Source organism: Giraffa tippelskirchi, chromosome 5, assembly GCF_054371585.1.
Source record: "Giraffa tippelskirchi isolate mGirTip1 chromosome 5, T2T-mGirTip1v1.2.pri, whole genome shotgun sequence".
Taxonomy (NCBI): Eukaryota; Metazoa; Chordata; class Mammalia; order Artiodactyla; family Giraffidae; genus Giraffa; species Giraffa tippelskirchi.
Window position 1 is genome coordinate 98,367,013 of NC_137279.1, and position 27,868 is coordinate 98,394,880.

A 27,868-nucleotide genomic window follows, 5' to 3' on the forward strand; every position below is an offset into this window, starting at 1 on the left:
TTTTAAACAGCAAAATCACCTCCCTTCTAGAAAAGACACAAAAATGCAACAACAACAAAAAAATAGAGTAAAAGATACTAAAAAGACTTTGAAAAAGGTACTTATGTACAATAGGAGAGCTTAAACAAGAAGACAGAACACAAACTTCTCCAAAGAGAAAAAGTCAATATAAGTCAGCACCTGGATAAGAAATCACCTAAGCAGACATTGTCATGAAACTAACATATATCACATCCATTCTCCTAAGGGTTGGTTTATATTTATCTGTAAGTCATTTGTTCTCCCATAAGTTCCCCTCTGTCTCTCTCTATCCCCTATTAAGATGGCATATGAACTTCACATTCTAACCACATCCTTGAGTCACATTTCTTTATGAATTCCCATACAAATATATCTGTGGGTTGTTTTTTTTTCTATTGCCAATCAGATTGCTGTCAGTTTAATTTTCAGACCCCAAGTATTAGACTAAGAGGGTAGGGGAAAAGTTTTCCTTCCCTAACAATTTCAAATAGCAAATAAATTGTATAAAAGTTGATCAGTAGAATATAGATATGTTTATGTTGGCAGTGATTGTGTAATATAATTAAGAATTTATCAATTTCTAGACAGCAAAAATGCTATGTTCCCTTGGAGTACCTAACAGCTATTATTAAACAATTCAGAAGCATATGCAAAAAATGGTACTATGATTAACACTATGCATAGTTGAAGATTGTTTGTTTCATGGTGAATATCTGTAAAAGCTGAACTTCTTAGTCTCAATCAACATTTTAAAAAGCAGTAATAGTTTTTTATCAAGAGCCTCACTTGAGGCTCAGTTTTATCAATAGTTTCATCAAGAGCCTTTTATTGAAAGTGAAAGAGGAGAGTGAAAAAACTGGCTTAAAACTTAGCTTTCAAAAAACTAAGATCATGGCATCTGGTCCAATCACTTCATGGCAAATAGATGGGGAAACAATGGAAACAGTGACAGACTTTATTTTCTCGGGCTCCAAAATCAGTACAGAAGGTGACTGCAGTCATGAAACTAAAAGATGCTTACTCCTTGGAAGAAAAGCTATGACCAACCTAGACAGTATATTAAAAAGCAAAGACATTACTTTGCCAACAAAGGTCCGTCTAGTCAAAGCTATGATTTTTCCAGTCGTCATGTATGGATGTGAGAGTCGGACCATAAAGAAAGCTGAGCACTGAAGAACTGATGCTTTTGAACTCTGGTGTTGGAGAAGACTCTTGAGAGTCCCTTGGACTGCAAGATCAAACCAGTCAATCCTAAAGGAAATAAGTCCTGAATATTCATTGGAAGGACTGATGCTGAAGCTGAAACTCCAATACTTTGGCCACCTGATGCGAAGAAGTGACTCGTTGGAAAAGACCCTGATGCTGGGAAAGATTGAAGGCAGGAGGAGAAGGGGACAACAGAGGATGAGATGGTTGGATGGCATCACCAACTCAATGGACATTAGTTTGAGTATGCTCCAGGAGTTGGTGATGGACAGGGTAGCCTGGGGTGCTGCAGTCCATGGGGTCACAGAGAGTCAGACACAACTGAGTGACTGAACTGAACTGACTGAATAGTTGTATGTCAATGATCATTATTTTAGTTGTTTCTTCTAGTATTTACCTTCTGATAGATTTGTATTGCTATTTTTTACTTATCAATTTTAAATGGTATCTATATGCTTATTATTATGGTAGTTGATATTTTAGATTTCTTGCACCATCACCACCCATTTCTCCACTCTCATCCTCAAAACAGAGTCAGTGATACAGTTAAACCAGTAGTTAGATGTTGCATTGAAGGAGTTCAATGTGCCAACCCTAAATGTGCCACTCTGGTGTATTGACTCTTTTGAGTTAAAGGCACTTGAAAAACAGTGGCTACACAAAGGACATTCTGATCTTCCTTCTTTTTCTTAAAAGCAGGAGATCAAATTCCCATGTGAAAGATGTCCTTTCTCTACCAGAAGGAAAGAAACATTCTTGATCAAGGACGTGCTGAAATAAATCTGTACAAACTTTGTTTAACTAACCCTCACCTTCCTAGTCACTTCTTCATTCATTTAACTATCCCAATGCACTCCCCCCCCCCCTTTGCCTAGTTACATTTTCACAATTTTACTACTTGCCAGTTCAATATACTTGCACTCAACTCTGCTTCTGTGGGTCCTCACTTTTCTTGTGAAGACTCCCATATACCTGTAAAAAACATATAATTAAAACTTGTATGTTTTCTGCTGTTAATCTACCTTCTGTCAGTTTAATTCATAGGCCCAGCCAGAGACTCTAACAAGGTAGAGGAGAAATTATTCCTCCCCTACAACATTATTATGATTCTGTCATTCACAGATGAGCTATTTACTTTCTCACATGTTTTTTGTTTCTTGTATAATTGTTAATGACTCAAATTAATATGAAGCACTGTATCATAGGGCTTTCCACGTGGTGCTAGTGGTAAAGAACCTGCATGTCAATGCAGGAAATGTGAGACTCAGGTTCAGTCCCTGGGTGGAGAAGATCCCCTGGAGGAAGGCACAGCAACCCACTCCAGTATTCTTGCCTGGAGAATCCCATGGACAGAGGAGCCTGTCAGGAGCCTGTCCATAGGGTCGCACAAAGTCAGACACGACTGAAGCGACTTAGCACGCATGCACTGTGTCATAAAGTTATTATGTCAGCATTAGATGGTCTAGTGACTGCCCATCTTCCAGCACTGAAATTACTTGTGAGGTCATCTCAGGAAACCAATTTTACCCTAAAATAGAGTAATACTTGTGTTATCCTCACAAAATTCTTGGAAGAAGCAACGTAAAATAACAGAAGAATGAGGTAATGAATGTGAAAGCTCTTTGTAAACTGTTGACCTGAAACAGACTGCCAGATATTTTTCCAGCAAAGATGGGTCTATTTGGGATCAGCAGAAAATTGCAATTCCAATGATTTGCAACCAGGGCCAGCCATGTGCAAGTCCTTACATAGCATAGGGAGGAGAATGCTTTTATAGAGAGAAAAAGGAAGTTGGGAAGGCCACAGTAAACAAAGAGTCTATGACTCTTCATTGGCTGAATCCATGTAAGGAAAGAAATGAAGTCCTTCTTCCTATTGACTTCTGCTGTCTCTCAGGGCATGAGAACTCTCCATTCTGATCTCCCAACTTCACTTAAGTGGGGCTTCTGTTTAATTTTTTACAAAACATTAAGTGTAAGGGAAATAAAAAGCAAAATAATTAGACCAGGGGATTTTCACTATTTTTGACCATGAAAACAGAGTTCTAGTCTTCATTCCTCTCTGAATTGACCGTGAGAAAATCTTTTCATATCTAGGGTGGCTGTTTTCTAACTGGTAAGGCAGGTAGGCCTACCAAAGACTATGAATTACTAATTTATGTCTACACCACTGACACTACTTGGATATATAACAATCTGCAAACTAAATTTGTATTACTAGACAATCTTTAACTACCTGCCAGCTCTGAGTATTATTTTGCTTCTAAATGAGACATTAATTACACTCAAGCTATCACTGTCCCCACAGACACAGCAAAGTAGAAATATCTAGGTAGGAGACTGCTAGAGTGACTGTTTCCTGAAGACACAGGAGACTGTAAGATGGGAAGGCACGCAATATGTGGTAGATCCCGTAACAAAATCAAAACTGTGAAAACAATCAGAAATTAATATGATTAATTAAATGGCTGTTGAGAACATTTTGTTCACTGTAAGACGGTTATGTACATCGGGAGGGCTTGGCACACACAATGAACCTTCCCCGCGGGTTTGCGACTGAGAAGGAAACCTTCATACTCTCGGGTTTCCCAGCGCGCCTTGCGCTGCTCTTGGCGGGAAAGGTGACCTGTAGTTGAGGTCAAAATCGACTGTCTCGCCTGCGCAGGCAACCGTTGAAGGAAGGCGCATGCGCGACAGACGGCGCGCGTGCTGTTTCTTTCCGGGTCTCCTGATTGCTGGCGGCCGGACTCTCAGACGGTACGTACGTAATACATGTTTGTTTCGTTTTTGTTTTCATTCTTTTCGTCTTTTGCTTTATAATGTCTTTCTCCGTTACCTCCCATCTACTTTTAAATTTCTTAAGATCTTAGTGGTGAAACATTCAGGGGAGGGGGGAAAATCTATACCTGCTTATTTTTCACAGAGGTGCTTGAGGTCAGGTGAACTCTGGCATCCAGTCCAGGCCTTATTAGGATAAATGGTTACGGTAAATAGACTCTTCTGTGTGAATTCTTCTAGATGAATTGTCTGGTTAAGCAAAGTGAAATTGGGACCAAAAAAAAAAAACCCTCAAAACTTCTATCAAAGAAATGAGAAATCTGAATCAGTCCAAAAAATCTAAAATATGTTTTATTGCTGTTTTATGGCTGTTCCACAGAGTAGGACAATATGTTATACCCAGAGCCATGCTCAAGTTCAGGGAAGGAAAGTTACGTGATTTGGTCATTTTGAAACTACAAATTTAAAACAAAAATTAAAAAAATATTTTAAAGGATTTGGCAGGGGCAATTTTTCATTACCTACCTGTGCAGTGTTATCAATGTTTGAATACTGTGAAGTGAAGAAAATAGTAGACTGTGCTTCAAAAAAAAAAAAAAAGCGCTCTTTTAAAGCGCTTTCTTAATAATCCCTTAAAAAAAAAAAAGACTTTTAAAGAGCTTTCTTATTAACCCTTTTTTGTGTTAGGCTTGCTAGTCAAGCAGCTTTAACAGTTTACCTAATTTTATAGCAAAATGAACCTCTGTTTTCAAAGATTCTAAGTAAAAAAAAAAAGTCCCGTTATTTATTCCCATAAAACTCTTTTGACTTTACATGTAGTGAACCAGATTAGGGATAAAAATAAGATCTGAAGTTAAAGCTTGTATTTCTGTCACAAGGTTGAATTAAAGAAAATATCAGAAGATGGCCACTGCACAATTACAGAGAACTTCCATGGTATGATTTCTTGTATTTTAATATATCTTAATTTAGCTAATTTTATTGTTTCTTGAATTATCAACTATTTTTATGTTTGAGAGAGTTGAACCTTTGAGAGTTTAATGATGCCAGTAAACTCCATGTTTTAAGAAATGAAGATATTTGCTAAACTAAATTGAATTAATGGAGAATTTTATTGGATGCTTGATGCATTGCATTAAATTGCTGCTTCAAATTCAGCTTGCATTAGGTATCAAATGAATGCTATTATGTTGCCTTGATGAAATTATCACTAATAGCAGTCATCTCCTAGAACATGAATTTTTATGCCCCACAAATATAAAATTGTCTTCTCTTCACATATCTTGCATTACAGTTACCTGGCTGTGTTAAACCCAGTCAGTGACTAAAGAGAAAAGAAGGAAAAAATTAGATAGAAAAATCAGTGCTATCTATCCATGTGTTATGCAGTTAACCTACAAGGGGATTTCTAATGATATTTAAGCAGTTTTTGCCTGTTACCTTTAGAATGCCACCCTGGAAACACCCTCACAGTGTAGAAGCCATCCTGATTTTCTGGGGATTCTAACCACCATGGTTAAGAATTTTGAAGTACCATGTTTATGCAAAAAAAATTAGATCTACTTTAAGTTCAAAAAGACTATATTTTTAGTAAAGCTAAATATAATGTTTTTAATTTCCCTTGAATTTTAGAGTGCACTAATATTTCCTAATAAGATATCAACTGAGCAGCAGTCTTTAGTGTTAGTGAAGAGGCTCCTAGCAGTTTCAGTATCCTGCATCACATATTTGAGAGGAATATTTCCGGAATGTGCTTATGGAACAAGATATCTAGATGGTAACGTAATGTTTATTTAAAAACTTCCTTTAAATGTGGTATTTTTTAGCTTGGCTTGCTTTAAAATGGTAGTTTTTTACTTAGAGGTTTTGTTTTTATAATAACTATATTGAGATATGATTCGCATATCTAACAAGTCACTGATTTAAAGTGCAGAATTCATTGATTCTGGGTATATTCACCACAATCAGTTTTAAAGCATTTCATCACCTCAAAAGGAAACCCCATACCCAGTAAGTCACTCTCTACTTCCCCCATTTCCAGTCTTAGGCAGCCACCAATCTGCTTTCTGTCTTTTATGGATTTGCCTATTCTAGACATTTTAAATAAATGAAATCATATAATATGTGGTCCTTTGTAATTGGCTTCTTTCACTTGGCAAAATGTTTTTAAGTTTCATTCATTTTGTAGCTTAGATTACTACCTTTTTTTTGCTGAATAGTATTCCATTATATGAATATACCACATTTTATTTATCTATTACCAGTTGGTGAATATTTGGGTTGTTTCCACTTTTGGCTTTTCAAATAATGCCACAATTATATACAAATATTTGTGTGGACATCTAAGTGATTTTATAAAGTATATTCAATACCTTTGAAAGCACTTAATCATAAAATTTTCCCTCAATCTCTCAAGTATAATATCACCTGACATTACGTTTATAATGATGAAATAAATAGGTAAAAACATCCTATTACTTATAGTCTCCTACAGTGGTAGTATATGTTCTTGTGTTATTTTAAAGAAGTGAAAGTAATACAGCCATTTTATACTATAAAAATGACTTACTGTCTATCACATAATGTGTACCTTATATTGTCCACCAACTTTGTTGGCAATATGTTAAGTACCATGTTATGTGTAATATCTTGTTAGTTCATATTACAGGCCTATGAGTTAAGATACTATTCCTGTTTTTCACATATGAAACCTGAGACTGATTGATCTTAGTCCTTTCCACTGTATTAATAATTGCTTCCTTGCTGGGCTCTGTCTAATAACCTTTAAACTTCTTGGTCTTTTGCAAGTATTTAATCGGGATAAGGGGCCAGAGCAAATTTTCTAAGACTCTTAGATAACAATGGCATGAAAGCATTATATCTAAGTGTTCTATAGCTTTTAAAATGGAAAATTTTTTCTATCCACCAACGTGCATCCTAATCAATTATGATGCTATTTTATAATAAGGATAAAAAGATGATTTGTTTCCATGCAACCTTTCTTTCTTTAATTTTATTAACATCAATCATCTGGAAGTTCATTGCTATTAATAATAAACCTGTAATACACAACTGAAGGAAATAATCTTCAGTATGGAGAAGGAAATGGCAACCCACTCCACTATTCTTGCCTGGAGAATCCCAGGGACGGTGGAGCCTGGTGGGCTGCCATCTACGAGGTTGCACAGAGTCGGACACGACTGAAGCGACTTAGCAGCAATCTTAACTCTATATCCTTATTTTTGTATTTAGATCTTTGTGTCAAAATTCTGAGAGAAGATAAAAATTGTCCAGGATCTACACAGTTAGTGAAGTGGTAAGTAAAATAAATAACGAAAGAAAATTATCTTTCTTAAATCATATTTTTTTGGTACCTTGTATACATTTAAGTGTTTAACTCAGTTTTAGTGATTTCCCCCTTTAACACTGGATACCACTTCTGCAGATCTTTGGATTTTTGCATTAAAATTTTCTTTATTTCATGCTCCATGTGAGCAGGCTTAATTTTCCTATTTTTGTTCCTCTGTCTTCCTTTTTTTTCATCCCCTGTTGACATTTTATATCTCTACCACATTGTTTTGTTTTATTGTTTAAGCTAATAAATAGGGAGCGTCATTATTAATAATAACTGTGTATTAGTAATGAGATAATGAGACATTAAAATAACTATTGTCTGGAAGTGCATTCAGTCTAAAAATGAATCCTTGATTATTTTTTAGGATGTTAGGATGCTATGATGCTTTACACAAAAAATATGTAAGTCAGTACCTCTTTATTCTTTTTTTTCATAGTTTATATTCTATAAATGTGACAGCGGTTACCATATAGTAAAAGATTAATTTAAACTAACTTGGGTATAGGCAAGCCCAAAGCTAAAAGTTTGAATATTTTAAAGATTAATATTCAACTCATTTAAAGCTAACAGAATTATTACTTAACAAATTTTGACAAGCCCGTTTTGATTATTAGCACTCATTTGCCATGCCCTTCTCCAGGAGATCTTCTGCATCCAGGAACTGAACCTGTATCTCTCATGTCACCTGTATTGGCAAGTGGGTTCTTGACCACTAGCACCACCTGGGAAGCCCCATTTGCATTAATAACGTATATTAACTTATAAAAACTTAATGAATTAAAACATCCTTTGAAATATTTCTTTCATCAGTTTCACATGCCTTCTAAAATCATATTTATACTAATAATAAATTATTCTTCATGAGAGTTTAAAAATAAACTTACATGTAGTCTAGGTTAAACAGTGACAAGGCTTTGTGTATACTTACTGAGCTTACATTTATATCAACAAAGCAAATCTAACTCTAAAAAATTAAGAAAAAGATAAAATTTTATCCATGGTCACCAGCCTTCTTCATTAAGACATTATGTTTTTAATATTCATTAAATGAGTGCCTGTTTTGTGCTAGGCACATATATTCTAGGTAGGAGCTGGTAAGTTAAAATGGTCAACAAGACAAAGAGGGCCTCTTCTATAATGGGAAAACAGCCAATAAAACAAGGAGATTAGATAACATCCAATTGTGTTAAATGCCGTTAACATTTTAAGAAAAAGGATGTGGCAAATGGAGAGGTGGTGTAACTTTAGATTGGGTAGTCTGAAGAGCTTCTCTGAGGAGGTGATACTTAAGCTGAGACTCGAATTAGAAGAAACCAGCTAGGCATTGATATTGGGAGAATATTCCTGACAGAGCAGCAAATGCAAAGAGTTGGAGGGGAATTTGGCCAGTTCAAGGAATAAAAAGAAGACCAGAATGATTGGAGTGTGATGAGCAGAGCAAGAGAGTGGCAGGAGATGAACTTGTGGAGATAGGGCCAGAGCATTCAGGGCTGAGTAGGTAGAGCTTGGACTTTAAGTACAATAAAAGCCATTTGGAAGATTTGAGTAGAAATGTATCATCATTAGATTTATATTTAAAATTAAAAGAAAAATCACTTTGCTATTTAGAGAATATGCCATCAAAGGAGAATAAGATTGTAATTAAGGTCAATGGCACTTAATCCATTACTGAAGTACTGATGAAAAATAATGGTGTCTTAGACCAGGATGGGGCTTCCCTGGTGGCTCAGTGGTAACGAATCCTCCCGCAGTGCAGGAGACCCAGGTTTGATCCTTGGGTCAGGAAGATCCCCTAGAGGAGGGCGTGGCAACCCATTCCAGTATTCTTGTCTGGAGAGTCTCATGGACAGAGGAGCCAGGCAGGCTACAGTCCATAGGGTTGCACAGTCAGACACGGCTGAAGCAACTGAGCACATACACACATAGACCAGGATGACAAAGGAAAAAAAATGAAGATTCAGGATATATCTGACAGAACTGATTGGATTTGTTGATAGATTGGTTCTGGAGTATAAGGAAAAGGTCCAAACTGAGGGTGACTCGGATTTTGGCAGATTACTAGAGTGAATGATTTCCTGTGATTCTCTATTCCGATAGGCCCCAAAGCCTCTTCCCTTTGTTCAATGAGCAGGGCCCTGAACTGTTTTTCTCGTCTCAAAACCAGTTCTCATATTGGGTAAGATTTAATGAGTTATTTCACAATAACTCATTAACTGGCAGTAATGCCTCATTTGCTTAAGTCAGTGATATGAATTTTGACCTTCAATAAGATAACTAGAAATAGATATTTGGGGGAATAGGGAAGGATATCTGAGATACTGCTTTACCTGCAACAAATCAAGTTTGTTTTCTGCGAGATTATTTTTATTAGAAATAAATGTTGAAATAGGACAGATAATTCTTATGATCCATCATGCAAAAATATAGAATAAAAATAAGATTTTTGTTCTTTGTTATATTTCAGCTGAGGATGGTTGTTCTAGCTGTAAGTATTTTTAAATTGTATGTTCCTTATAAAAGACTGTTAAATTCAGCCTTGCTTAATTAAATAATGCTGAAACCATCTGTTTATTGTATCATTTGATACAAACCACTGATCTGTTCATTAGAAAAAAGTAACATTTATTGCGGGGGGGGGGTGGGTTCTGTATTTTGTTTTACTGAATTCATTTAATATTTTAGTCTAAATATCCAGTTTAGTTCTCCTTATATGTAACTTATGTAACTCAGTTGTAAATTATTTTTAAATAGGTGTACACCAATCCAGAAGACCCTCAGGTATGTTTAAGTTAGTAAAGAAACATAATGCCTGTAATATCTATAAGTAACATAAAAGTATAATAGTTTCTAATGCTTTAATTGTGCTTTTGTCAATGCACTTTCACATATATTTTCACATTTGAACTTCATAAAGACTTCTGAGTTAAGACAAGCCTTGTATTGTTACCCTTAAACAGATTAACACCCTTAACTACAAGGGAGATTGTGTGACTGATTCAAGGCCACAAAGATACAAACCATTAGAAATAACCTAAATCTCCTGACTTCTGATCTTTTACAGTGTTCTTATTTTTAACGGCATACTTTTTATAGAATTTTAAAAGGAGTTGAGTTTTAGAAAAATAAGATACTAATCCTTAATCTTTGACTGTAAACCCTAATCCAATCATGTCTACCTGTTCATCTGACAAAGAAAGTGTTATAAGAAATGAAAGGGAAAACCAGAAGACGAGAAACAAAAGGGTGTACTTCCCTGCTGACCCAGGGGTTAGGAATCCACCTGCCAATGCAAGGGACACAGGTTTGATCCTTGGGTTAGGAGGATCCTATATGCCCTGGAACTACTAGGCCAGTGCTGCACAACTACTGAGCCCACGCATCTGGAGCCTTCTCTAAATTCTTTTCTGCCTTTTCTAAATCCAGCTTGTACATCTGGAAGTTCTCAGTACATGTACTATTGAAGCCTAGCTTGAAGGATTTTGAACATTACCTTGCTAGCATGTAAAATAAGTGCAATTGTATAGAAATTTGAACATTCTTGGCATTGCCATTCTTTGGAATTGGAATGAAAACTGATCTTTTCCAGGCCTGTGGCCACTGCTGAGTTTTCCAAATTTGCTGGCGTATTGAGTGCAGTACTTTAGCAGCAGCATCTTTTAGAATTTGAAATAGCTCAGCTGGAATTTCAACACCTCCACTAACTTCGTTGTAATGCTTGTGCTTACCATATAGTAAGGATTTAAGTCCTGTGCTTAACCATTCTGTTAGTGGAAGAGGTGTGCTACCTCCTTTACCTGCCTATTAAGGAGTTCCTTCCCTCTGGTATGTAAAACATAAATTGCAGTGAGTGGGGAGTAAGTCTTTCACTGGCACTGGAGTCCCAAATCCCAGGCCCTGGAAATTGACTATTTAGAATTGGAAAGTTTCAATGGATGAATATGGATTATCATGCAGAAAGAATTATTAAATGGTGAGACATAAAAAACATCCATATATAGCTACTTAGCCACCAGTATTATAGATCAGATTTGTAACTATGATATTTTCTATTTTAGACAATTTCAGAATGTTACCAATTTAAATTCAAGTACACCAGTAATGGACCAGTCATGGACTTCACAAGGTAATTATTATTCTATAGTGTTCTCTTCATATTGCAGATTACCACTTATTCATAATAATACTGTATAGCTAAACTTCAGAAATAATTCTGAAACTTGTTGAACATCCCTAATGTACTATCAAGGATACAAAATATCCTTGGAGTGGCTACAAGCCAGAATTCTGTGGATAATTATATATATTTTAATTGTGAAACAGAGCCAAAGAGTAGGAAAGCTATTGTATGCTTATGTGACTAGAAATACAGTAAAATTCATAATTTGTTTCCTTTAAAAAACATCTGACATAAAATGTGTATTAATATATGTAAATTAGTTTAGAATTATAATAACAATTATATTAATTTTTTATAATAGTGGTATTACACCCATGAAATAGTAACTTTTTTAAATTAGTTTATTTTCTATTTTTTAACTTTACAATATTGTATTTGTTTTGCCATACATTGACATGAATCCACCATGGGTGTACATGTTTTCCCCTTCCAGTACCCCCATTCCACCTCCCTCCCCATCCCATCCCTCTGGGTCATTCATCAAACCTGGACTGGCGATTTGTTTCACATATGATAATTTACATGCTTCCATGCCATTCTCTCATATCATCCCACCCTCGCCCTCTCCCATAGAGTCCATAATACTGTTGTATTGATCTGTGTCTCTTTTGATGTCTCGCATACAGGGTTATCTTTACCGATTGACTAAATACCATATGTATGTGTTAGTATACTGTTTTGGTGTTTTTCTTTCTGGCTTACTTCACTCTGTATAATAGGCTCCAGTTTCATCCACCTCATTAGAACTGATTTGAATGTATTCTTTTTAATGGCTGAGTAATATTCCATTGTGTATATGTACCACAGCTTCTTTATCCATTCATCTGCTGATGGGCATCTAGGCTGCTTCCATGTCCTGGCTATTATAAACAGTGCTGCGATGAACATTGGGGTACATGTATCTCTTTCAATTCTGGTTTCCTCAGTGTGTATGCCCAGCAGTGGGATTGCTGGGTCATATGGCAGTTGTATTTCCAGTTTTTTGAGGAATCTCCACACTCTTCTCCATAGTAACTGCACTAGTTTGCATTCCCACCAACAGTGTAAGAGGGTTCCCTTTTCTCCACACCCTCTCCAGCATTTATTGCTTGTAGTCTTTTGGATAGCAGCCATTCTGACGGGCGTGAAATGGTACCTCATTGTGGTTTTGATTTGCATTTCTCTGATAATGAGTGATGTTGAGCATCTTTTCATGTGTTCGTTAGCCACCTGTATGTCTTCTTTGGAGAAGTGTCTGTTTAGTTCTTTGGCCCACTTTTTGATTGGGTCTTTTATTTTTGTGGAATTGAGCTGCAGGAGTTGCTTGTATATTTTTGAGATTAATTGTTTGTCCGTTGCTTCATTTGCTATTATTTTCTCCCATTCCGATTGCTGTCTTTTCACCTTGCTTATAGTTTCCTTTGTTGTGCAAAAGCTTTTAAGTTTAATTAGGTCCCATTTGTTTATTTTTGCTTATATTTCCAGTATTCCGGGAGGTGGGTCATGGAGGATCCTGCTGTGGTTTATGTCAGAGAGTGTTTTGCCTGTGTTTTACTCCAGGAGCTTTATAGTTTCTGGTCTTACATTTAGATCTTTAATCCATTTTGAGTTTATTTTTGTGTATGGTGTTAGAAAGTGTTCTAGTTTCATTCTTTTACAAGTGGTTGACCAGTTTTCCCAGCACCACTTGTTAAAGAGATTGTCTTTTCTCCATTGTATATTCTTGCCTCCTTTGTCAAAGATAAGGTGTCCATAGGCACGTGGATTTATTTCTGTATTATCTGTATTTCTGTCCTTGTGCCAGTACCGTACTGTCTTGATGATTCTGGCTTTGTAGTAGAGCCTGAGGTCAGGCAGGTTGATTCCTCCAGTTCCATTCTTCTTTCTCAAGATTGCTTTGGCTATTCGAGGTTTTTTGGATTTCCATACACATTGTGAAATTATTTGTTCTAGTTCTCTGAAGAATACTGTTGGAAGCTTGATAGGGAATGCATTGAATCTATAGATTGCTTTGGGTAGTATACTCATTTTCACTATATTGATTCTTCCAATCCATGAACATGGTATATTTCTCCATCTATTTGTGTCCTCTTCGATTTCTTTCACCAGTGTTTTATAGTTTTCTATATATAGGTCTTTTGTTTCTTTAGGTAGATATATTCCTAAGTATTTTATTCTTTTCATTGTGATAGTCAATGGAATTGTTTCCTTAATTTCTCTTTCTGTTTTCTTGTTGGTGTATAGGAATGCAAGGGATTTATGTGTGTTGATTTTATATCCTGCAACTTTACTATATTCATTGATTAGCTCTAGTAATTTTCTGGTGGAGTCTTTAGGGTTTCCTATGTAGAGGATCATGTCATTTGCAAACAGGGAGAGTTTTACTTCTTCTTTTCCAATCTGGATTCCATTCATTTCCTTTTTTGCTCTGATTGCTGTGGCCAAAACTTTCAAAACTATGTTGAATAGTAGTGGTGAGAGTGGGCACCCTTGTCTTGTTCCTGATTTTAGAGGAAATGCTTTCAGTTTTTCCCCATGTAGGATAATGTTTGCTGTGGGTTTGTCATATATAGCTTTTATTATGTTGAGGTATGTTCCTTGTATTCCTGCTTTTTGGAGGGTTTTTATCATAAATGGATGTTGAACTTTGTCAAAGGCTTTCTCTGCATCTATTGAAATAATCATATGGTTTTTATTTTTCAATTTGTTTATGTGGTGTATTACATTGATTGATTTGCGGATATTGAAGAATCCCTTGCCTCCCTGGATAAAGCCCACCTGGTCATGATGTATAATCTTTTTAATATGTTGTTGAATTCTGTTTGCCAGGATTTTGTTAAGGATTTTTGCATCTATGTTCATCAGTGATATTGGCCTGTAGTTTTCTTTTTTTGTAGCATCTTTGTCAGGTTTTGGTATTAGGGTGATGGTGGCCTCATAGAATGAGTTTGGAAGTTTACCTTCCTCTGCAGTTTTATGGAAGAGTTTGAGTAGGATAGGTGTTAGCTCTTCTCTAAATTTTTGGTAGAATTCAGCTGTGAAGCTATCTGGTCCTGGGCTTTTGTTTGCTGGAAGATTTCTGATTACAGTTTCAATTTCCGTGCTTGTGATGGGTCTGTTGAGATTTTCTATTTCTTCCTGGTTCAGTTTTGGGAAGTCGTACTTTTCTAAGAATCTATCCATTTCTTCCAAGTTGTCCATTTTATTTGTATATAGTTGCTGATAATAGTCTTTTATGATCCTTTGTATTTCTGTGTTGTCTGTTGTGATCTCTCCGTTTTCATTTCTAATTTTGTTGATTTGATTCTTCTCCCTTTGTTTCTTGATGAGTCTGGCTAATGGCTTGTCAATTTTATTTATCTTCTCAAAGAACCAGCTTTGGCTTTGTTGATTTTTGCTGTGGTCTCTTTTGTTTCTTTTGCATTTATTTCTGCCCTAATTTTTAAGATTTCTTTCCTTCTACTAACCCTGGGGTTCTTCATTTCTTCCTTTTCTAGTTGCTTTAGGTGTAGAGTTAGGTTATTTATTTGGCTTTTTTCTTGTTTCTTGAGGTGAGCCAGTATTGCTATGAATCTTCCCCTTAGCACTGCTTTTACCGTGTCCCATAGGTTTTGGGTTGTTGTGTTTTCATTTTCATTCGTTTCTATGCATATTTTGATTTCTTTTTTGATTTCTTCTGTGATTTGTTGGTCATTCAGCAGCGTGTTGTTCAGCCTCCATATGTTTAGAATTATAATATTAACAATGATATTAATTTTTTTATAATAGTGGTATTAAACCCATGAAATCATAACTTTTAACTTAACAAATTGGTACGTTAATAGGAATAAGACTCTTAAGTAGGAAGACATGAAGTTATGTTATTAAAAGCCATGGATGTCATAAAAGAAACTGTGTGATTCTCTTCTAGTAAAAACCAAAGCAATGAACCTAGTATGTCATCTGCTGACACCAAGAAAGCAAGTATTCTTCTCATTCGCAAGATTTATATTCTAATGCAAAATCTGGGACCTTTACCTAATGATGTTTGTTTGACCATGAAACTTTTTTACTACGATGAAGGTACTATTTCCAGATCATCCTGTTTTAGTTGGTACCTGTATATTTTCTTATTAATGAAAGTTAGTTTCCATCCCAAATATTTTTAGGTGCCTAAATTGTTCTTTTATATATATATATATATATATAATATTTTAATTTATATTTCATGTTGGTATTTGAAAAAATGTACACTTCTCCAGTAATAAGAACATGTCCATTTGAAGCTCAGCCTCATTCATAACTAAAGAAATGAAGCAATGAGATACCAGTTTTCACTTACCAGATCATACAGCTTATAAAATCATTATTGGCAGGGGTGTGGGGAGAAGCAAGCACTTTTGTATACTCTTGAGGGAATGTAACCATTAATGTGCCATATAACATTTTAAGAGGACTATTTGGCAATATAAAAATGTTAAGTGCACGTTCTCTTTAATCTAGAAATTCTGTAGCTAGAAAATTATCTTGGGAATATACGTAGACAAATATGCAGGGTTATATGTTTATGTATTATGGCATTTGTTAAACTGGAAACAAACTGGAAATTTAACCTTTAATGTTCTTTATTGGAGGATTGAGTAAATAAATTATAGTGCATCTATATAATAGAATGCTGTGCAAGCTATTTAAAAGAATGTGCTGATAAATTGTTATCCAAAAAATATTAAAAGCAGATTTAAAAGTGATATTAAAAACAGCTAGGTACAGAAGAATATGACTTCATTTGTGTTTTTTAAGAATATATATATATATATATATATTACATGCATAGTATCTTCTAGAAGAACACAAAGCATCAACAATAATAATTAATGTTTACTGAATACTTCCTCTGTGTCAGTTCTGATCATTTTATAGACTTCAGTACCACAGTGACTCTATGAGGTTGGTACTAGTATTTTCCCCGCTTGACAGATGAGGAAACCGAATTAAGAATGACAGATAGTTTCCTCAAGTCACATAGCTAGTCAAATGTAAGGAAAAAAGTTTACCTTTAAGGAATAAAATAGGAACTTGGAGATAGTAGGAGACTGCTTTTGACTAAGTATTATATGTCCCTCTATACTATTTAAAACTTCTTCAATATGCAGTATATTCTATAAAAATAAAAATTAATATACTTCCTTCCATTTCATGAACAGCATAGTTTATATTTACTTTTCTGAAGTTACACCCCCAGATTACCAGCCTCCTGGTTTTAAGGATGGTGATTGTGAAGGAGTGATATTTGAAGGGGAGCCTATGTACTTAAATGTGGGAGAAGTCCCAACACCTTTTCACACCTTCAAAGTAAAAGTGACCACTGAGAGAGAACGAATGGAAAATATTGGTTCAGGTATATTATCACCAAAACAATTAAAAACACCACTTCAAAAAATTCTTACGGACAAAGATGATTTAGAAGATGACCAGGAGCATTATATAAGTGTAAGTACATTTAAAGAGTTACAAAGTACAGTAGTAATAAATGTTTTATTCAATTCTGAGTGCTTTAATAGCTATAAATACTTATTATCACCATAAACTCAAGTTTGAAAGATACCATAAAGAAGGTTTTAAAGTTTTAAAGTGGTTTTAAAACTTTTCACATGGGTGCGAAGAATATTATTCTCAGAAATTTAAAAGCACAACTATTATGAATGAAGTAGGGAATGGTCCTGGAGGCCCAGCCATTCACCATCTCACCTACCCTCATGGTGGACTCTTAAGAAAACCCCTTCGTCTGGAGCATAATTTGAAAACCATGGAATCCCCTGGTGGTCCTGTGGTTAGGACTTGGCACTTTCACTCTCTGGGTCTGGGTTCAAAAAAAAGAAAAACCACTGAATGACTCCAGTCCCCCAGACTAATGCTGGAATCTTTTCTTCAACACCCCTATTAAGTGTTCATGTAAGCCTGTGGTTGAATTTCTTCAGGGCCTGAAAACTCAGTGTCCTGAAGGAGCTTGGAAGTTCCTAGAAGGCAGGAAAAGTGTCTTATTCAGCTTTGTATTTCTTGTGTACCTAGCATTTAGATTTACAGAATGTATTCTCAATATTGGTTGAATGGATGGATGAATTGAAGTATTTAAAAAGGCTTTTTTTTTATTATAGCGTCATTCCCAGAAAATCTTTCATCATTATTATGTTTGTTCTTTAATCTCACCTTTGTGGTTTTCTCTTGTCTCATTTTATTCTAAATTATGATCACAGTTCTTATGATAGGGACTAACTATTCTGTTTTAGCCTCTGTAGCCAAATCCTTACAAATAGAAAACTCAATTTTCAACCAGTTCAGTCAAGAAGGAATCGTCTTCCTAAAACCTAAATGCCAGTCTTGCTTTATAAACAAATATGGCTGGGATTTATGAAGCATTCTTTAAAATATTTAAAGCTCTTTGACGTATATCACAAAGGGAATAATAATTATAAAGTAGACATCAAACCTTTGCTATTTCTGTCATACCATAACTGTGCTTATCTTTTCCCAACTCCCTGAAGAGAGTTCAGAGTTTATACTAGTATCTCTACAGAAATTTCAGAGCTACGGAAGTTGTAGCTTATTATGTCACCATGTCTAATTCAATGCTGTCAAACAATAGTAAGATCTGGGGTTCTTAGAATCATCATACATTTTTCAGAAAGTTGTATATTTTTACTGTCTACCTTAAAGCAATCTTGAAAAGTAAAGAAAAATAGGATATTATGCTTTGGATAAATAAGCTGCCTTATAGTAAGTATCGGACCACTTTATTTGTACAAAGTGTGAGGTCATTGTAATTTTATGTTATATTTAACCTTCATGTAAAACAAGCTTGTTAATAAATACTACCCAGTTGCTTTAATTTCTTTTTGGAATGTGTCCATTGTTTTCCTTCATGTAATTATGTAGGATGAGTTGGACACTGAAACTAAAATGGAAGAGCAGGAAAAAAACCCTGGCTGTTCTGTACGTAGAGGTGAGAAGTTAATGAAAATGTAAATTAATTCACTTCCAATTCAGTTTATACCATTTTAACTCTTTTATTTATTTATTTTTTTAACAGAACCAGGTTTCGTTTGTGAGGAAGATGAAATGAAATCTAAAAGAAGTCCAGATTTTTCAGTTTCTCATTCTCAGGTATAAACTTCACAGTTCTATCTCACTTTTAACTTGAATTTTTTCAAAAGACAGGTTCTTATATGCTTATCTGGTTATTTCTCAGATTTTCTTATATTCTAGGTATTTTAGAAGAGAATTAGGTGTTAAGAATGCTTACTAACAAAATTTGGGAATTATATGTTGAAAAGTTTTGAGTGTATTATTGTTTGATTTGGTTAGTAATAAACCTAAATACTGTTCAAAGAATCTTAGAATTTCAGAGGTATATAGAATCTTAAGCAATTATTAATTTAACTCAACCACCCTTTGTATTTGCAAATGGAGTATATAATACATTTTTGTTGCCTTGGAACAGAACAGAACATGTTTAATTTTGTTTTCTATATATAGTAAAATCCTGAAATAACATTTAGAAAAAATCAACATGAAAATAATGGGGCTGATGATTGCCTACCTTTTTCTGCACAGCCCTCTCCAGTGGGTGTGGGCTGAGTTCTTATCTTCTGAAAGAGTGACATCTAGTGATAATTTCGATCTTTCTCAATTCCGTGAATGGTCAATGTACAGCATACAGTGTCAGTTCCAGTATCTTTACCTTTGTACTTTTTATTACAGTAAGAATCAACACAAAATTATTGACTTTCATTAACTCAACATGGCAACACCCTAAATTTTACGTGATTGAATTTTTGACCCCCATTATTATGAAAAGCTTCTCTTGTATTATTTTAGTGGTTTCATGTAATTATTTTCTTTTCTAGGTTGAGCAGCTAGTCAGTAAAACATCTGAACTTGATGTGTCTGAAAGCAAAACAAGAAGTGGAAAAATTTTTCAGAATAAAATGGTAAACGCATCTCTTTAGAGTTGATTTCATTCTAACCTTGTTATTTTCCCCGTAGTTTATTTTGCTTTTAATACTTCATTTATTGGACCAACATTTAGTAAGCACATACTATTAATATGTGTCACTTTACTAGGTACTGGAAATATAATATGCTCTTAGCTTAAAGTTTAGTAATTTGAGGTAAACAAGCAGTGATATAGCACTATGATAGCAGTCAGAATAGGCTACATAGAGAAACAAAGGAAAGACTGATTAATTTTACTGAAGGTACATTGGGGAGGGAAATCCAGAAGAAGCTTTGAGAAGTGACACTATCCTCCAGACTCCCAAGGAAATTTCCAGGAATGCTTAAAGTGTTCCCATGTTCTATCTTGTGAGTGGGTTATCTTATTAATAAGACATTAAAAATGATTATACATTAAAATATATATACATACATATCTTACATAAAGTGAATCTCATATTTTAAGGAAAAAACACCACTGCTTTATTTTAGTTTTTTATATGAGTTGTACTAAATACAGATTTGGGCTTCCCAGGTGACACTAGTGGTAAAGAACCCATTTGCCAATGCAGGAGATGCAAGAGAACACGAGTTCCATCCTTGGGTCGGGAGGATCCCCTGGAGTGGGAAGTGGCAACCCACTCCAGTATTCTTGCCTAGAGGATCCCATGAACAGGGGAGCCTGGCGGACTGTGGTCCATAGAGTCACAAAGAGGAGGATACAACTGAGGCAACTTAGCATGTATGCAAATAGAGGTTTATATTTTATTTTAGCTCTTTTAAGTTACTCTCCAAGGCTCAAAGGTGAATAAAAAGCGTTCTGTAAAATATATGAGCTATTATATCAGGAAATTCCCTGGCAGTCTGGTGGTTATGACTCCATGCTTTTGCTGCAGGGGCACAGGTTCAATCCCTGGTCAGGTAGCTAAGATCCCACATGCTGCACAACTCAGCAAATAAAAAGATAACCAAAGTTAGGAAACAAATGGCACACTCTAACAGTGGTATGCTGGAGGATTTCTTATCCCGTCTTCATTCAGTGACATCATGTTTTTCCTACCTATCTTGAAACTGGACATAATGAAAGTATTCACAGCATTGTTGTTGTTCAGTGGCACAGTCACATCTGACTCTTTGCATCCCCACGGATTGCGGCACACCAGGCTTCCCTGTCCTTTACCATCTCCCAGAGTTTGCTAAACTCATGTCCACTGAGTCGTTGGTGCTATCCAACCATCTCATCCTCTGTCATTGCCTTCTCCTCATGCCTTCAGTCTTTCCCAGCATTGGGATCTTTTCTAATGAGTTGGCTCTTCATTTCAGGTGGCCAAAGTATTCGAGCTTCAGCTTCAGCATCAGTTCTTTCAATGAATATTCAGGGTTGATTTCCTTTAGGATTGACTAGTTTTATCTCCTTGCTGTCCAAGGGACTCTCAAGAATCTTCCCCAGCACCACAGTTCAAACGCATCAAGTCTTCAGTGCTCAGCCTTCTTTATGGTCCAACGCTCACATCCATACATGACTACTGGAAAAACCATAGCCTTAACTAGATAGACCTTTGTCGGTAAAGTGATGTCTCTGCTTTTTAACATGCTGTCTAGGTTGGACATAGCTTTTCTTCCTAGGAGCAAGTGTCTTTTGATTTCATGGCTGCTGTCACCATCTGAAGTGATTTTGGAGTCCAAGAAAATAAAATCTGTCACTGTTTCATTTTTTCCTATCTATTTTCCATGAACTGATGGGACTGGAGGCCATGATGTTAATTTTTTGAATGTTGAGTTTTAAGTCAGCCTTTTCACCCTCCTCTTTCATCTTCATCAAGAGGCCCTCTAGCTCCTCTTTGCTTTCTGCCATTAGGGTGGTATCATGTGCATATCTGAGGTTGTTGATATTTCTCCCAGCAATCTTGATTCCCACTTGTGCTTCATCCAGCCCAGCATTTCACATGATGTACTCTACATATAAGTTAAATAAGCCAGGTAACAATATATAGCCTTAACGTACTCCTTTCCCAATTTTGAAGCAGTCCATTGTTTCATGTCCAGTTCTAACTGTTGCTTCTTGACCTGCATACAGGTTTCTCATGAGGTGGTCTGGTACTTCCTTCTCTTGAAGAGTTTTCCGTAGTTTGTTGTGATCCACACAGTCAAAGGCTTTGGTGTAGTCAATGAAGCAGAAGTAGATGTTTTTCTGGAATTGCCTTGCTTTTTCTGTGATCCAGGGGATGTTGGCAATTTGATCTCTGGTTCCTCTGCCTTTTCTAAATCCAGCTTGTACATCTGAAAGTTCTTGGTTCGTGTACTGTTGAAACCTAGTTTGAAGGATTTTGAACATTACCTGCTAGCATAAGAAATGAGCACATTGTACAGTAGTTTGAACATTCTTTGGCATTGCCCTTCTTTGGAACTGGAATGAAAAGTGACCTCTTCCAGTCCGTTGGCCATGCCTTAACTCAGGATTTATTTCCCCCAGAGAACTGGTTAAACATTTACCAGAACACCAATGATGATAGTGCCATTTTTAGGTGTCCTTTTTCCCCCACGTTCTTGATGGAAAGTTAGAACTGGAAAGTAAGAAATAAAAGGATTCCAAAAATTACTACCTCTAGTAGCAAAATGTTCTTTCTAGGCAGCTTCTATTTAAGATGAGTATCCTTTACTATCCTTTACTCCACCGAAGTACTCCTAATTTTGTCAGTAGTGACTGTATTATGGTTAGAAACAGGCAGGAAGTGAAAATATTTATATAGTAAGGAAGTTATTGAAAAGTACATTTCAAGCATCAGAAAATAAATATGTACTTTCAGAGGATAATACTATGACAACTAATAACTTGTCACCATATAATACTCATTTTAAAAACTGTATGTGTAGCATTATTCACAGTAGCCAAAAGATGGGGGAAAAACCCTAAATGTTCCTAACAGATGAATGGATAAACAAAATGTGGTATATCCATATAGTAGACTATTATTACTCAGCCATAAAAAGGAATGAAGTATCAGTCCATGCTACAACTTGGATGAACCCTGAAAACATTATGCTCAGTGAAAGAAACCAATCATACACACACACATGCAAAAGTATTATATGATTCCATTTATGTGAAAGTCCAAAATAAGGATTTCTGTAGAGACTAAGTCTTAATGCTGGTGGAAGAATGGGGGAATAGTGGAGCGATAGCTGTACGAGTACAGGATTTCTTTTTAGAGGATATATTGTGTACTTAGTCATGTCCAACTCTTTGGAGCTTCATGGACTGTAGCCCACCAGGGTCCTCTGTTCATGAAGTTTTCTAGGCAAGAATACTGAAGTGGGTTGTCATTTCCTACTCCAGGGACTCTTCCCAACCAAGGGATCAAATTCAGGTCTCTTGTGTCTCCTGCATTGTCAGGCAGATTTTTTACCCCTAGTGCCACTTGGGAAGCCTTTTAGAGGATGAAAGTGCTCTAAAATTGACTGCGGTGATGGTTGCACAACTCTGTGAATATACTTAAAATCACTGAAATTTGTATATTTTAAATGGATGAATTTTATGTATCTGAATTATATCTCAGTAAAGTTGTTTTTTAAAAAACTGCATATAGTTGCTTGTGGTTGAACAGTCATGCTGATTGTTCTTTGAGAAATAACCAATTGGTAATCATTCTATCTTTGTGGAGGCTAATGGAAATCAACAAGTAAAATCTTCTAAGGAAAATCGGAAGAGAACTCAGCTTGAATCTGGGAAAACAGTAAGTCTTATAATAATATATAGGTTGAATGAAATGGCAAGTATCAGAATATTATTGCTGTAGATTAAGTTAATGATAAATGTGATATCCCTGGATATACCTCAGAGCTCTTGTTTTCAGATCTTATTTAGATATATTTAATTTTAAAAACTTGGGTGATTTTAAAATAAAATATGGTACATTGTTTTATTAATTTTCCTATGTAAACATTTACTGTCTTATTCCATGAATGATTTGAAATAGTTGGAGGCATGTATAAAACAAAAATCAACATCAGGAAAAATATGACTAGAATAAGAAAAAAAAATGAGAGTACAAGAATACTCAGGCCATTTTATTTATGTAGAATTAAAATTGGGCTACAGATTTGATCTGAGCTTTCTACAGATTAGAACTAAAGTAGAAACAAGTTAAGTTACTAAATCCACATGTTCTCTAAAAATATAGCATCTCCTCTTGGTACCTTAGAAAATTTTCTTGACCTAAATTCTGTAACAAGTTGTATTATATTTGTAACCTTATTTTAGCAAATCAGATAATGTATTTGTCATTTCTGAGATAAATATTTATGTGTTTTCAACCAGAATTTTGAGTATTATTACTAGGTTAAAATTAGACAACTTAAGGACTTCCTTGGCAGACCAGTGGTTAAGACTCCATGTTTCCAATGCACAGGGTGTGGTTTTGATCCTTGGTCTGGGAAATAAGAATATACATACCATGTGGCATGGCCAAAAAGTAAAAATCTTTTTAAAAATTAGATAACTGAAAACTTGACAACTCTTGAAAATCAAATGTTAAAGGGGTAGTCTCAAAGATATAGTTGGTTAATACTGTTTTCATTTTATGTATCTTAAAAAGGAAATGGAATAACCTGACATTTCATTAATAGATTAGGTTCTTTCGTTTTTCCCAATATTTTAGGCCTTGATTTTATTCTGCAAAATCATAATCCAGTTTGTATCATTAGTGAGTTTTACCAGAGAAATAAAAACTCAGTAAATCAGAATCTTCTTAACAATTTTCCTAATTCATCCTCCCATTCATTCAAGGATACACTGAACATATAAAATCTATCAGTCAGTTCAGTCACTCAGTTGTGTCCGACTCTTTGCGATCCCGTGAACCCCAGCATGCGAGGCCTCCCTGTCCATCACCAACTCCCGGAGTTTACCCAAACCCACGTCCATCGAGTCAGTGATGCCATCCAACCATCTCATCCTCTGTCGTCCCTTTCTCCTCCTGCCCCCAATCCTTCCCAGCATTAGGGTCTTTTCCAATGAGTCAGCTCTTCGCATGAGGTGGCCAAAGTATTGGAGTTTCAGCTTCAACATCAGTCCTTCCAATGAACACCCAGGACTGATCTCCTTTAGGATGGACTGGTTGGATCTCCTTGCAGTCCAAGGGACTCTCAAGAGTTGTCTCCAACACCACAGTTCAAAAGCATCAATTCTTCGGCGCTCAGCTTTCTTAACCGTCCAACTCTCACATCCATACATGACCACTGGAGAAACCATAGCCTTGACTAGACGGACCTTTGTTGGCAAAGTAATGTCTCTGCTTTTAAATATGCTATCTAGGTTGGTCATAACCTTCCTTCCAAGGAGTAAGCGTCTTTTAATTTCACGGCTGCAATCACCATCAGCAGTGATTTTGGAGCCCCCAAAAATAAAGTCTTGACACTGTTTCCACTGTTTCCCCATCTATTTGCCATGAAGTGATGGGACCAGATGCCATGATCTTAGTTTTCTGAACGTTGAGCTTTAAGCCAACTTTTTCACTCTCCTCTTTCACTTTCATCAAGAGGCTCTTCAGTTCTTCTTCACTTTCTGCCATAAGCGTGGTGTCATCCACATATCTGAGGTTATTGATATTTCTCCCGGCAATCTTGATTCCAGCTTGTGTTTCTTCCAGCCCAGCGTTTCTCATGATGTACTCTGCATATAAGTTAAATAAGCAGGGTGACAATATACAGCCTTGACGGACTCCTTTTCCTATTTCGAACCAGTCTGTTGTTCCATGTCCAGTTCTAACTGTTGCTTCCTGACCTGAATACAGGTTTCTCAAGAGACAGGTCAGATGGTCTGGTATTCCCATCTCTTTCAGAATTTTCCACAGTTTCTTGTGATCCACACAGTCAAAGGCTTTGGCATAGTCAATAAAGCAGAAATAGATGTTTTTCTGGAACTCTCTTGCTTTTTCGATGATCCAGCGGATGTTGGCAATTTGATCTCTGGTTCCTCTGCCCTTTCCAAAACCAGCTTGAACATCTGGAAGTTCACGGTTCACGTACTGTTGAAGCCTGGCTTGGAGAATTTTGAGCATTACTTTACTAGCATGTGAGATGAGTGCAATTGTGTGGTAGTTTGAGCATTCTTTGGCATTGCCTTTCTTTGGGATTGGAATGAAAACTGACCTTTTCCAGTCCTGTGGCCACTGCTGAGTTTTCCAGATTTGCTGGCATATCGAGTGCAGCACTTTCACAGTATCAGCTTTCAGGATTTGAAATAGCTCAACTGGAATTCCACCACCTCCACTAAGTTTGTTCGTAGTGATGCTTTCTAAGGCCCACTTGACTTCACATTCCAGGATGTCTGGCTCTAGGTGAGTGATCACGCCATCGTGATTATCTGGGTTGTGAAGATCTTTTTTGTACAGTTCTTCTGTGTATTCTTGCCACCTATTCTTAATATCTTCTGCTTCTGTTAGGTCCGTACCATTTCTGTCCTTTATCGAGCCCATCTTTGCATCAAATGTTCTCTTGGTATCTCTAATTTTCTTGAAGAGATCTCTAGTCTTTCCCAGTCTATTGTTTTCCTCTATTTCTTTGCATTGATCACTGAGGAAGGCTTTCTTATCTCTCCTTGCTATTCTTTGGAACTCTGCCTTCAGATGGGAATATCTTTCCTTTTCTCCTTTGCTTTTCGCTTCTCTTCTTTTCCCAGCTATTTGTAAGGCCTCCTCAGAGAGCCATTTTGCTTTTTCACATTTCTTTTCCATGGGGATGGTCTTGATCCCTGTCTCCTGTACAATGTCACGAACCTCTGTCCATAGTTCATCAGGCACTCTGTCTATCAGATCTAGTCCCTTAAATCTATTTGTCACTTCCACTGTAAAATCATAAGGGATTTGATTTAGGTCATACCTGAATGATCTAGTGGTTTTCCCTATTTTCTTCAATTTAAGTCTGAATTTGGCAATAAAATCTATCAGGCACTGAAAAATACCAATGATACAAAAAGCAAAACATGATTTTAATCTTACATGATGCCAAAGTGAAATGTTTCTCTATTTGCATCTCATTTTTTAATCTTCCCCCCTTCTCACTCCCCTCCAAATATTTTACTGTTTTGAGATGGTGGTTTAGTTACTAACTCATGTCCAACTCTTTGCAACCCCATAAACTGTAGCCTGCCAGGCTCCTCTGTCTGTGAGATTTCTCAGGCAAGAATACTGGAGTGGGTTGCCATTTCCTCTCCAGGGGATCTTCCCAACCCAGGAATCAAACCCAGATCTCTTGCATTGCAGGCAGTTGCCTGCATTGGGGGCAGATTTTTTTACCAACTGAGCTACCAGGGAAGTTCTACTCTTTTGAGGACATAATATCAAGTCTTCTAACTACTCCAACATCCCTAATGAAAACCTTACACTTTGCAAGACTGTATTCAGCAGCCATCAGGAAATATAAATAACAAAATTTTTAAAGTAAGAAAATGAAGGAATGGAGGAAGGAAGGAAGAAAGGGAAGAAGGAAACTCAGAGACATAAAAAAACTCTAAAATTAAAGATATTTAAACTGGAAAGTATTCTTAGTAGTTGTTTTCTTTTGACAGGTCCTTCATCACTTTGATTCTTCTAGTCAGGAGTCAGTGCCAAAAAGAAGAAAGTTTAGTGAACCGAAGGAGCGTATATAAAAATTTTTTTTTCTGCATGTTTGCAGAGTTCTTCACAACACTTAAACTAAAGGTTGTTATATTACTATTTTAAGGTGTGTTCGTCCTACCTCTGAAAACTTATATATAGTCTTAAGCAGTCAGCACACTAAAATGAATCCTTAACTATCATATTATGATCCTTAATCTTATCTGAGACAAATTCAAGAGAACTTTTGTATAAAAACAGAAATACCAGTGTCATAATTCTATTAATTATCCTCTCGATATTGATGTATATCTTCCATTTTGGCAGACACTTCCTTTAAACACATTAATTTTTTAAGGCCCTCTAAAAGCCATTTTTTGAAGTAAATAATGTTTATTTTTGTATTAAATTTTTCTAAAAATTCACTTTTTACCTATGTTAAAACTACAGTTTAACTGGCTGTATTTGTTAATTGTTATTAAAACAATGTCTTCAGTACTTTGATACAGTGTATTAACATGATAATATATAATGTACAGTTTAAAATTGGTGCTTTACCTTTGTTAACAATTTTTACAAGACAAAATGACTGATTTTAAAATGTAGCATTTTTGGCAGCATAAATAAAATATTGTTCGGCATCTAGACTCTTTCATGGCTTCTGATTTTTATTTAAATAGTAGAAAATGTTTAGGCACTAATTTTGAAATCATTGTGGTAGATGTTTCTTTCAAGAGTTGAGCACACGTCCTAGAACTTTTGGGTGGTAGTGTGAAAGATATTGTAC

The 27,868-nt window shown here is 35.9% G+C and overlaps 1 protein-coding gene across 3 annotated transcripts; it reads left to right on the forward strand.

Moving 5' to 3' along the window:
• Nucleotides 1-3,921: 3,921 nt before the first annotated feature.
• HORMAD1 (HORMA domain containing 1) lies at nucleotides 3,922-27,726 on the forward strand. 3 transcript variants are annotated; one of them, XM_081487757.1, is made up of 15 exons: nucleotides 3,922-4,212; nucleotides 4,883-4,940; nucleotides 5,637-5,781; nucleotides 7,257-7,320; nucleotides 7,724-7,760; nucleotides 9,824-9,844; nucleotides 10,111-10,137; nucleotides 11,415-11,482; nucleotides 15,426-15,577; nucleotides 16,725-16,984; nucleotides 18,428-18,494; nucleotides 18,582-18,655; nucleotides 19,399-19,482; nucleotides 23,149-23,220; nucleotides 27,054-27,726. In XM_081487757.1, exons 2-15 carry the CDS (start codon nucleotides 4,908-4,910, stop codon nucleotides 27,132-27,134), a joined length of 1,185 nt encoding a protein of 394 aa, XP_081343883.1. In that variant the 5' UTR covers nucleotides 3,922-4,212; nucleotides 4,883-4,907; the 3' UTR covers nucleotides 27,135-27,726. The 3 variants fall into 3 exon arrangements, with proteins under 3 accessions (XP_081343883.1, XP_081343882.1, XP_081343884.1); XM_081487756.1 differs by having other exon boundaries at nucleotides 3,922-3,983; XM_081487758.1 differs by lacking the exon at nucleotides 9,824-9,844 and having other exon boundaries at nucleotides 3,922-3,983.
• The last annotated feature ends 142 nt before the right edge of the window (nucleotides 27,727-27,868 follow it).

What these genes read in the sequence shown, in the direction of transcription:
- HORMAD1 (XM_081487757.1), top strand. Translation starts at nt 4,908, where the DNA reads ATGGCCACTGCACAATTACAGAGAACTTCCATG. An exon ending in TGAGGATGGTTGTTCTAGCT is followed by an intron (nt 9,845 to 10,110) that starts GTAAGTATTTTT and finishes ATTTTTAAATAG; the next exon opens with GTGTACACCAATCCAGAAGA. An exon ending in AAATTTTTCAGAATAAAATG is followed by an intron (nt 19,483 to 23,148) that starts GTAAACGCATCT and finishes ATCTTTGTGGAG; the next exon opens with GCTAATGGAAATCAACAAGT.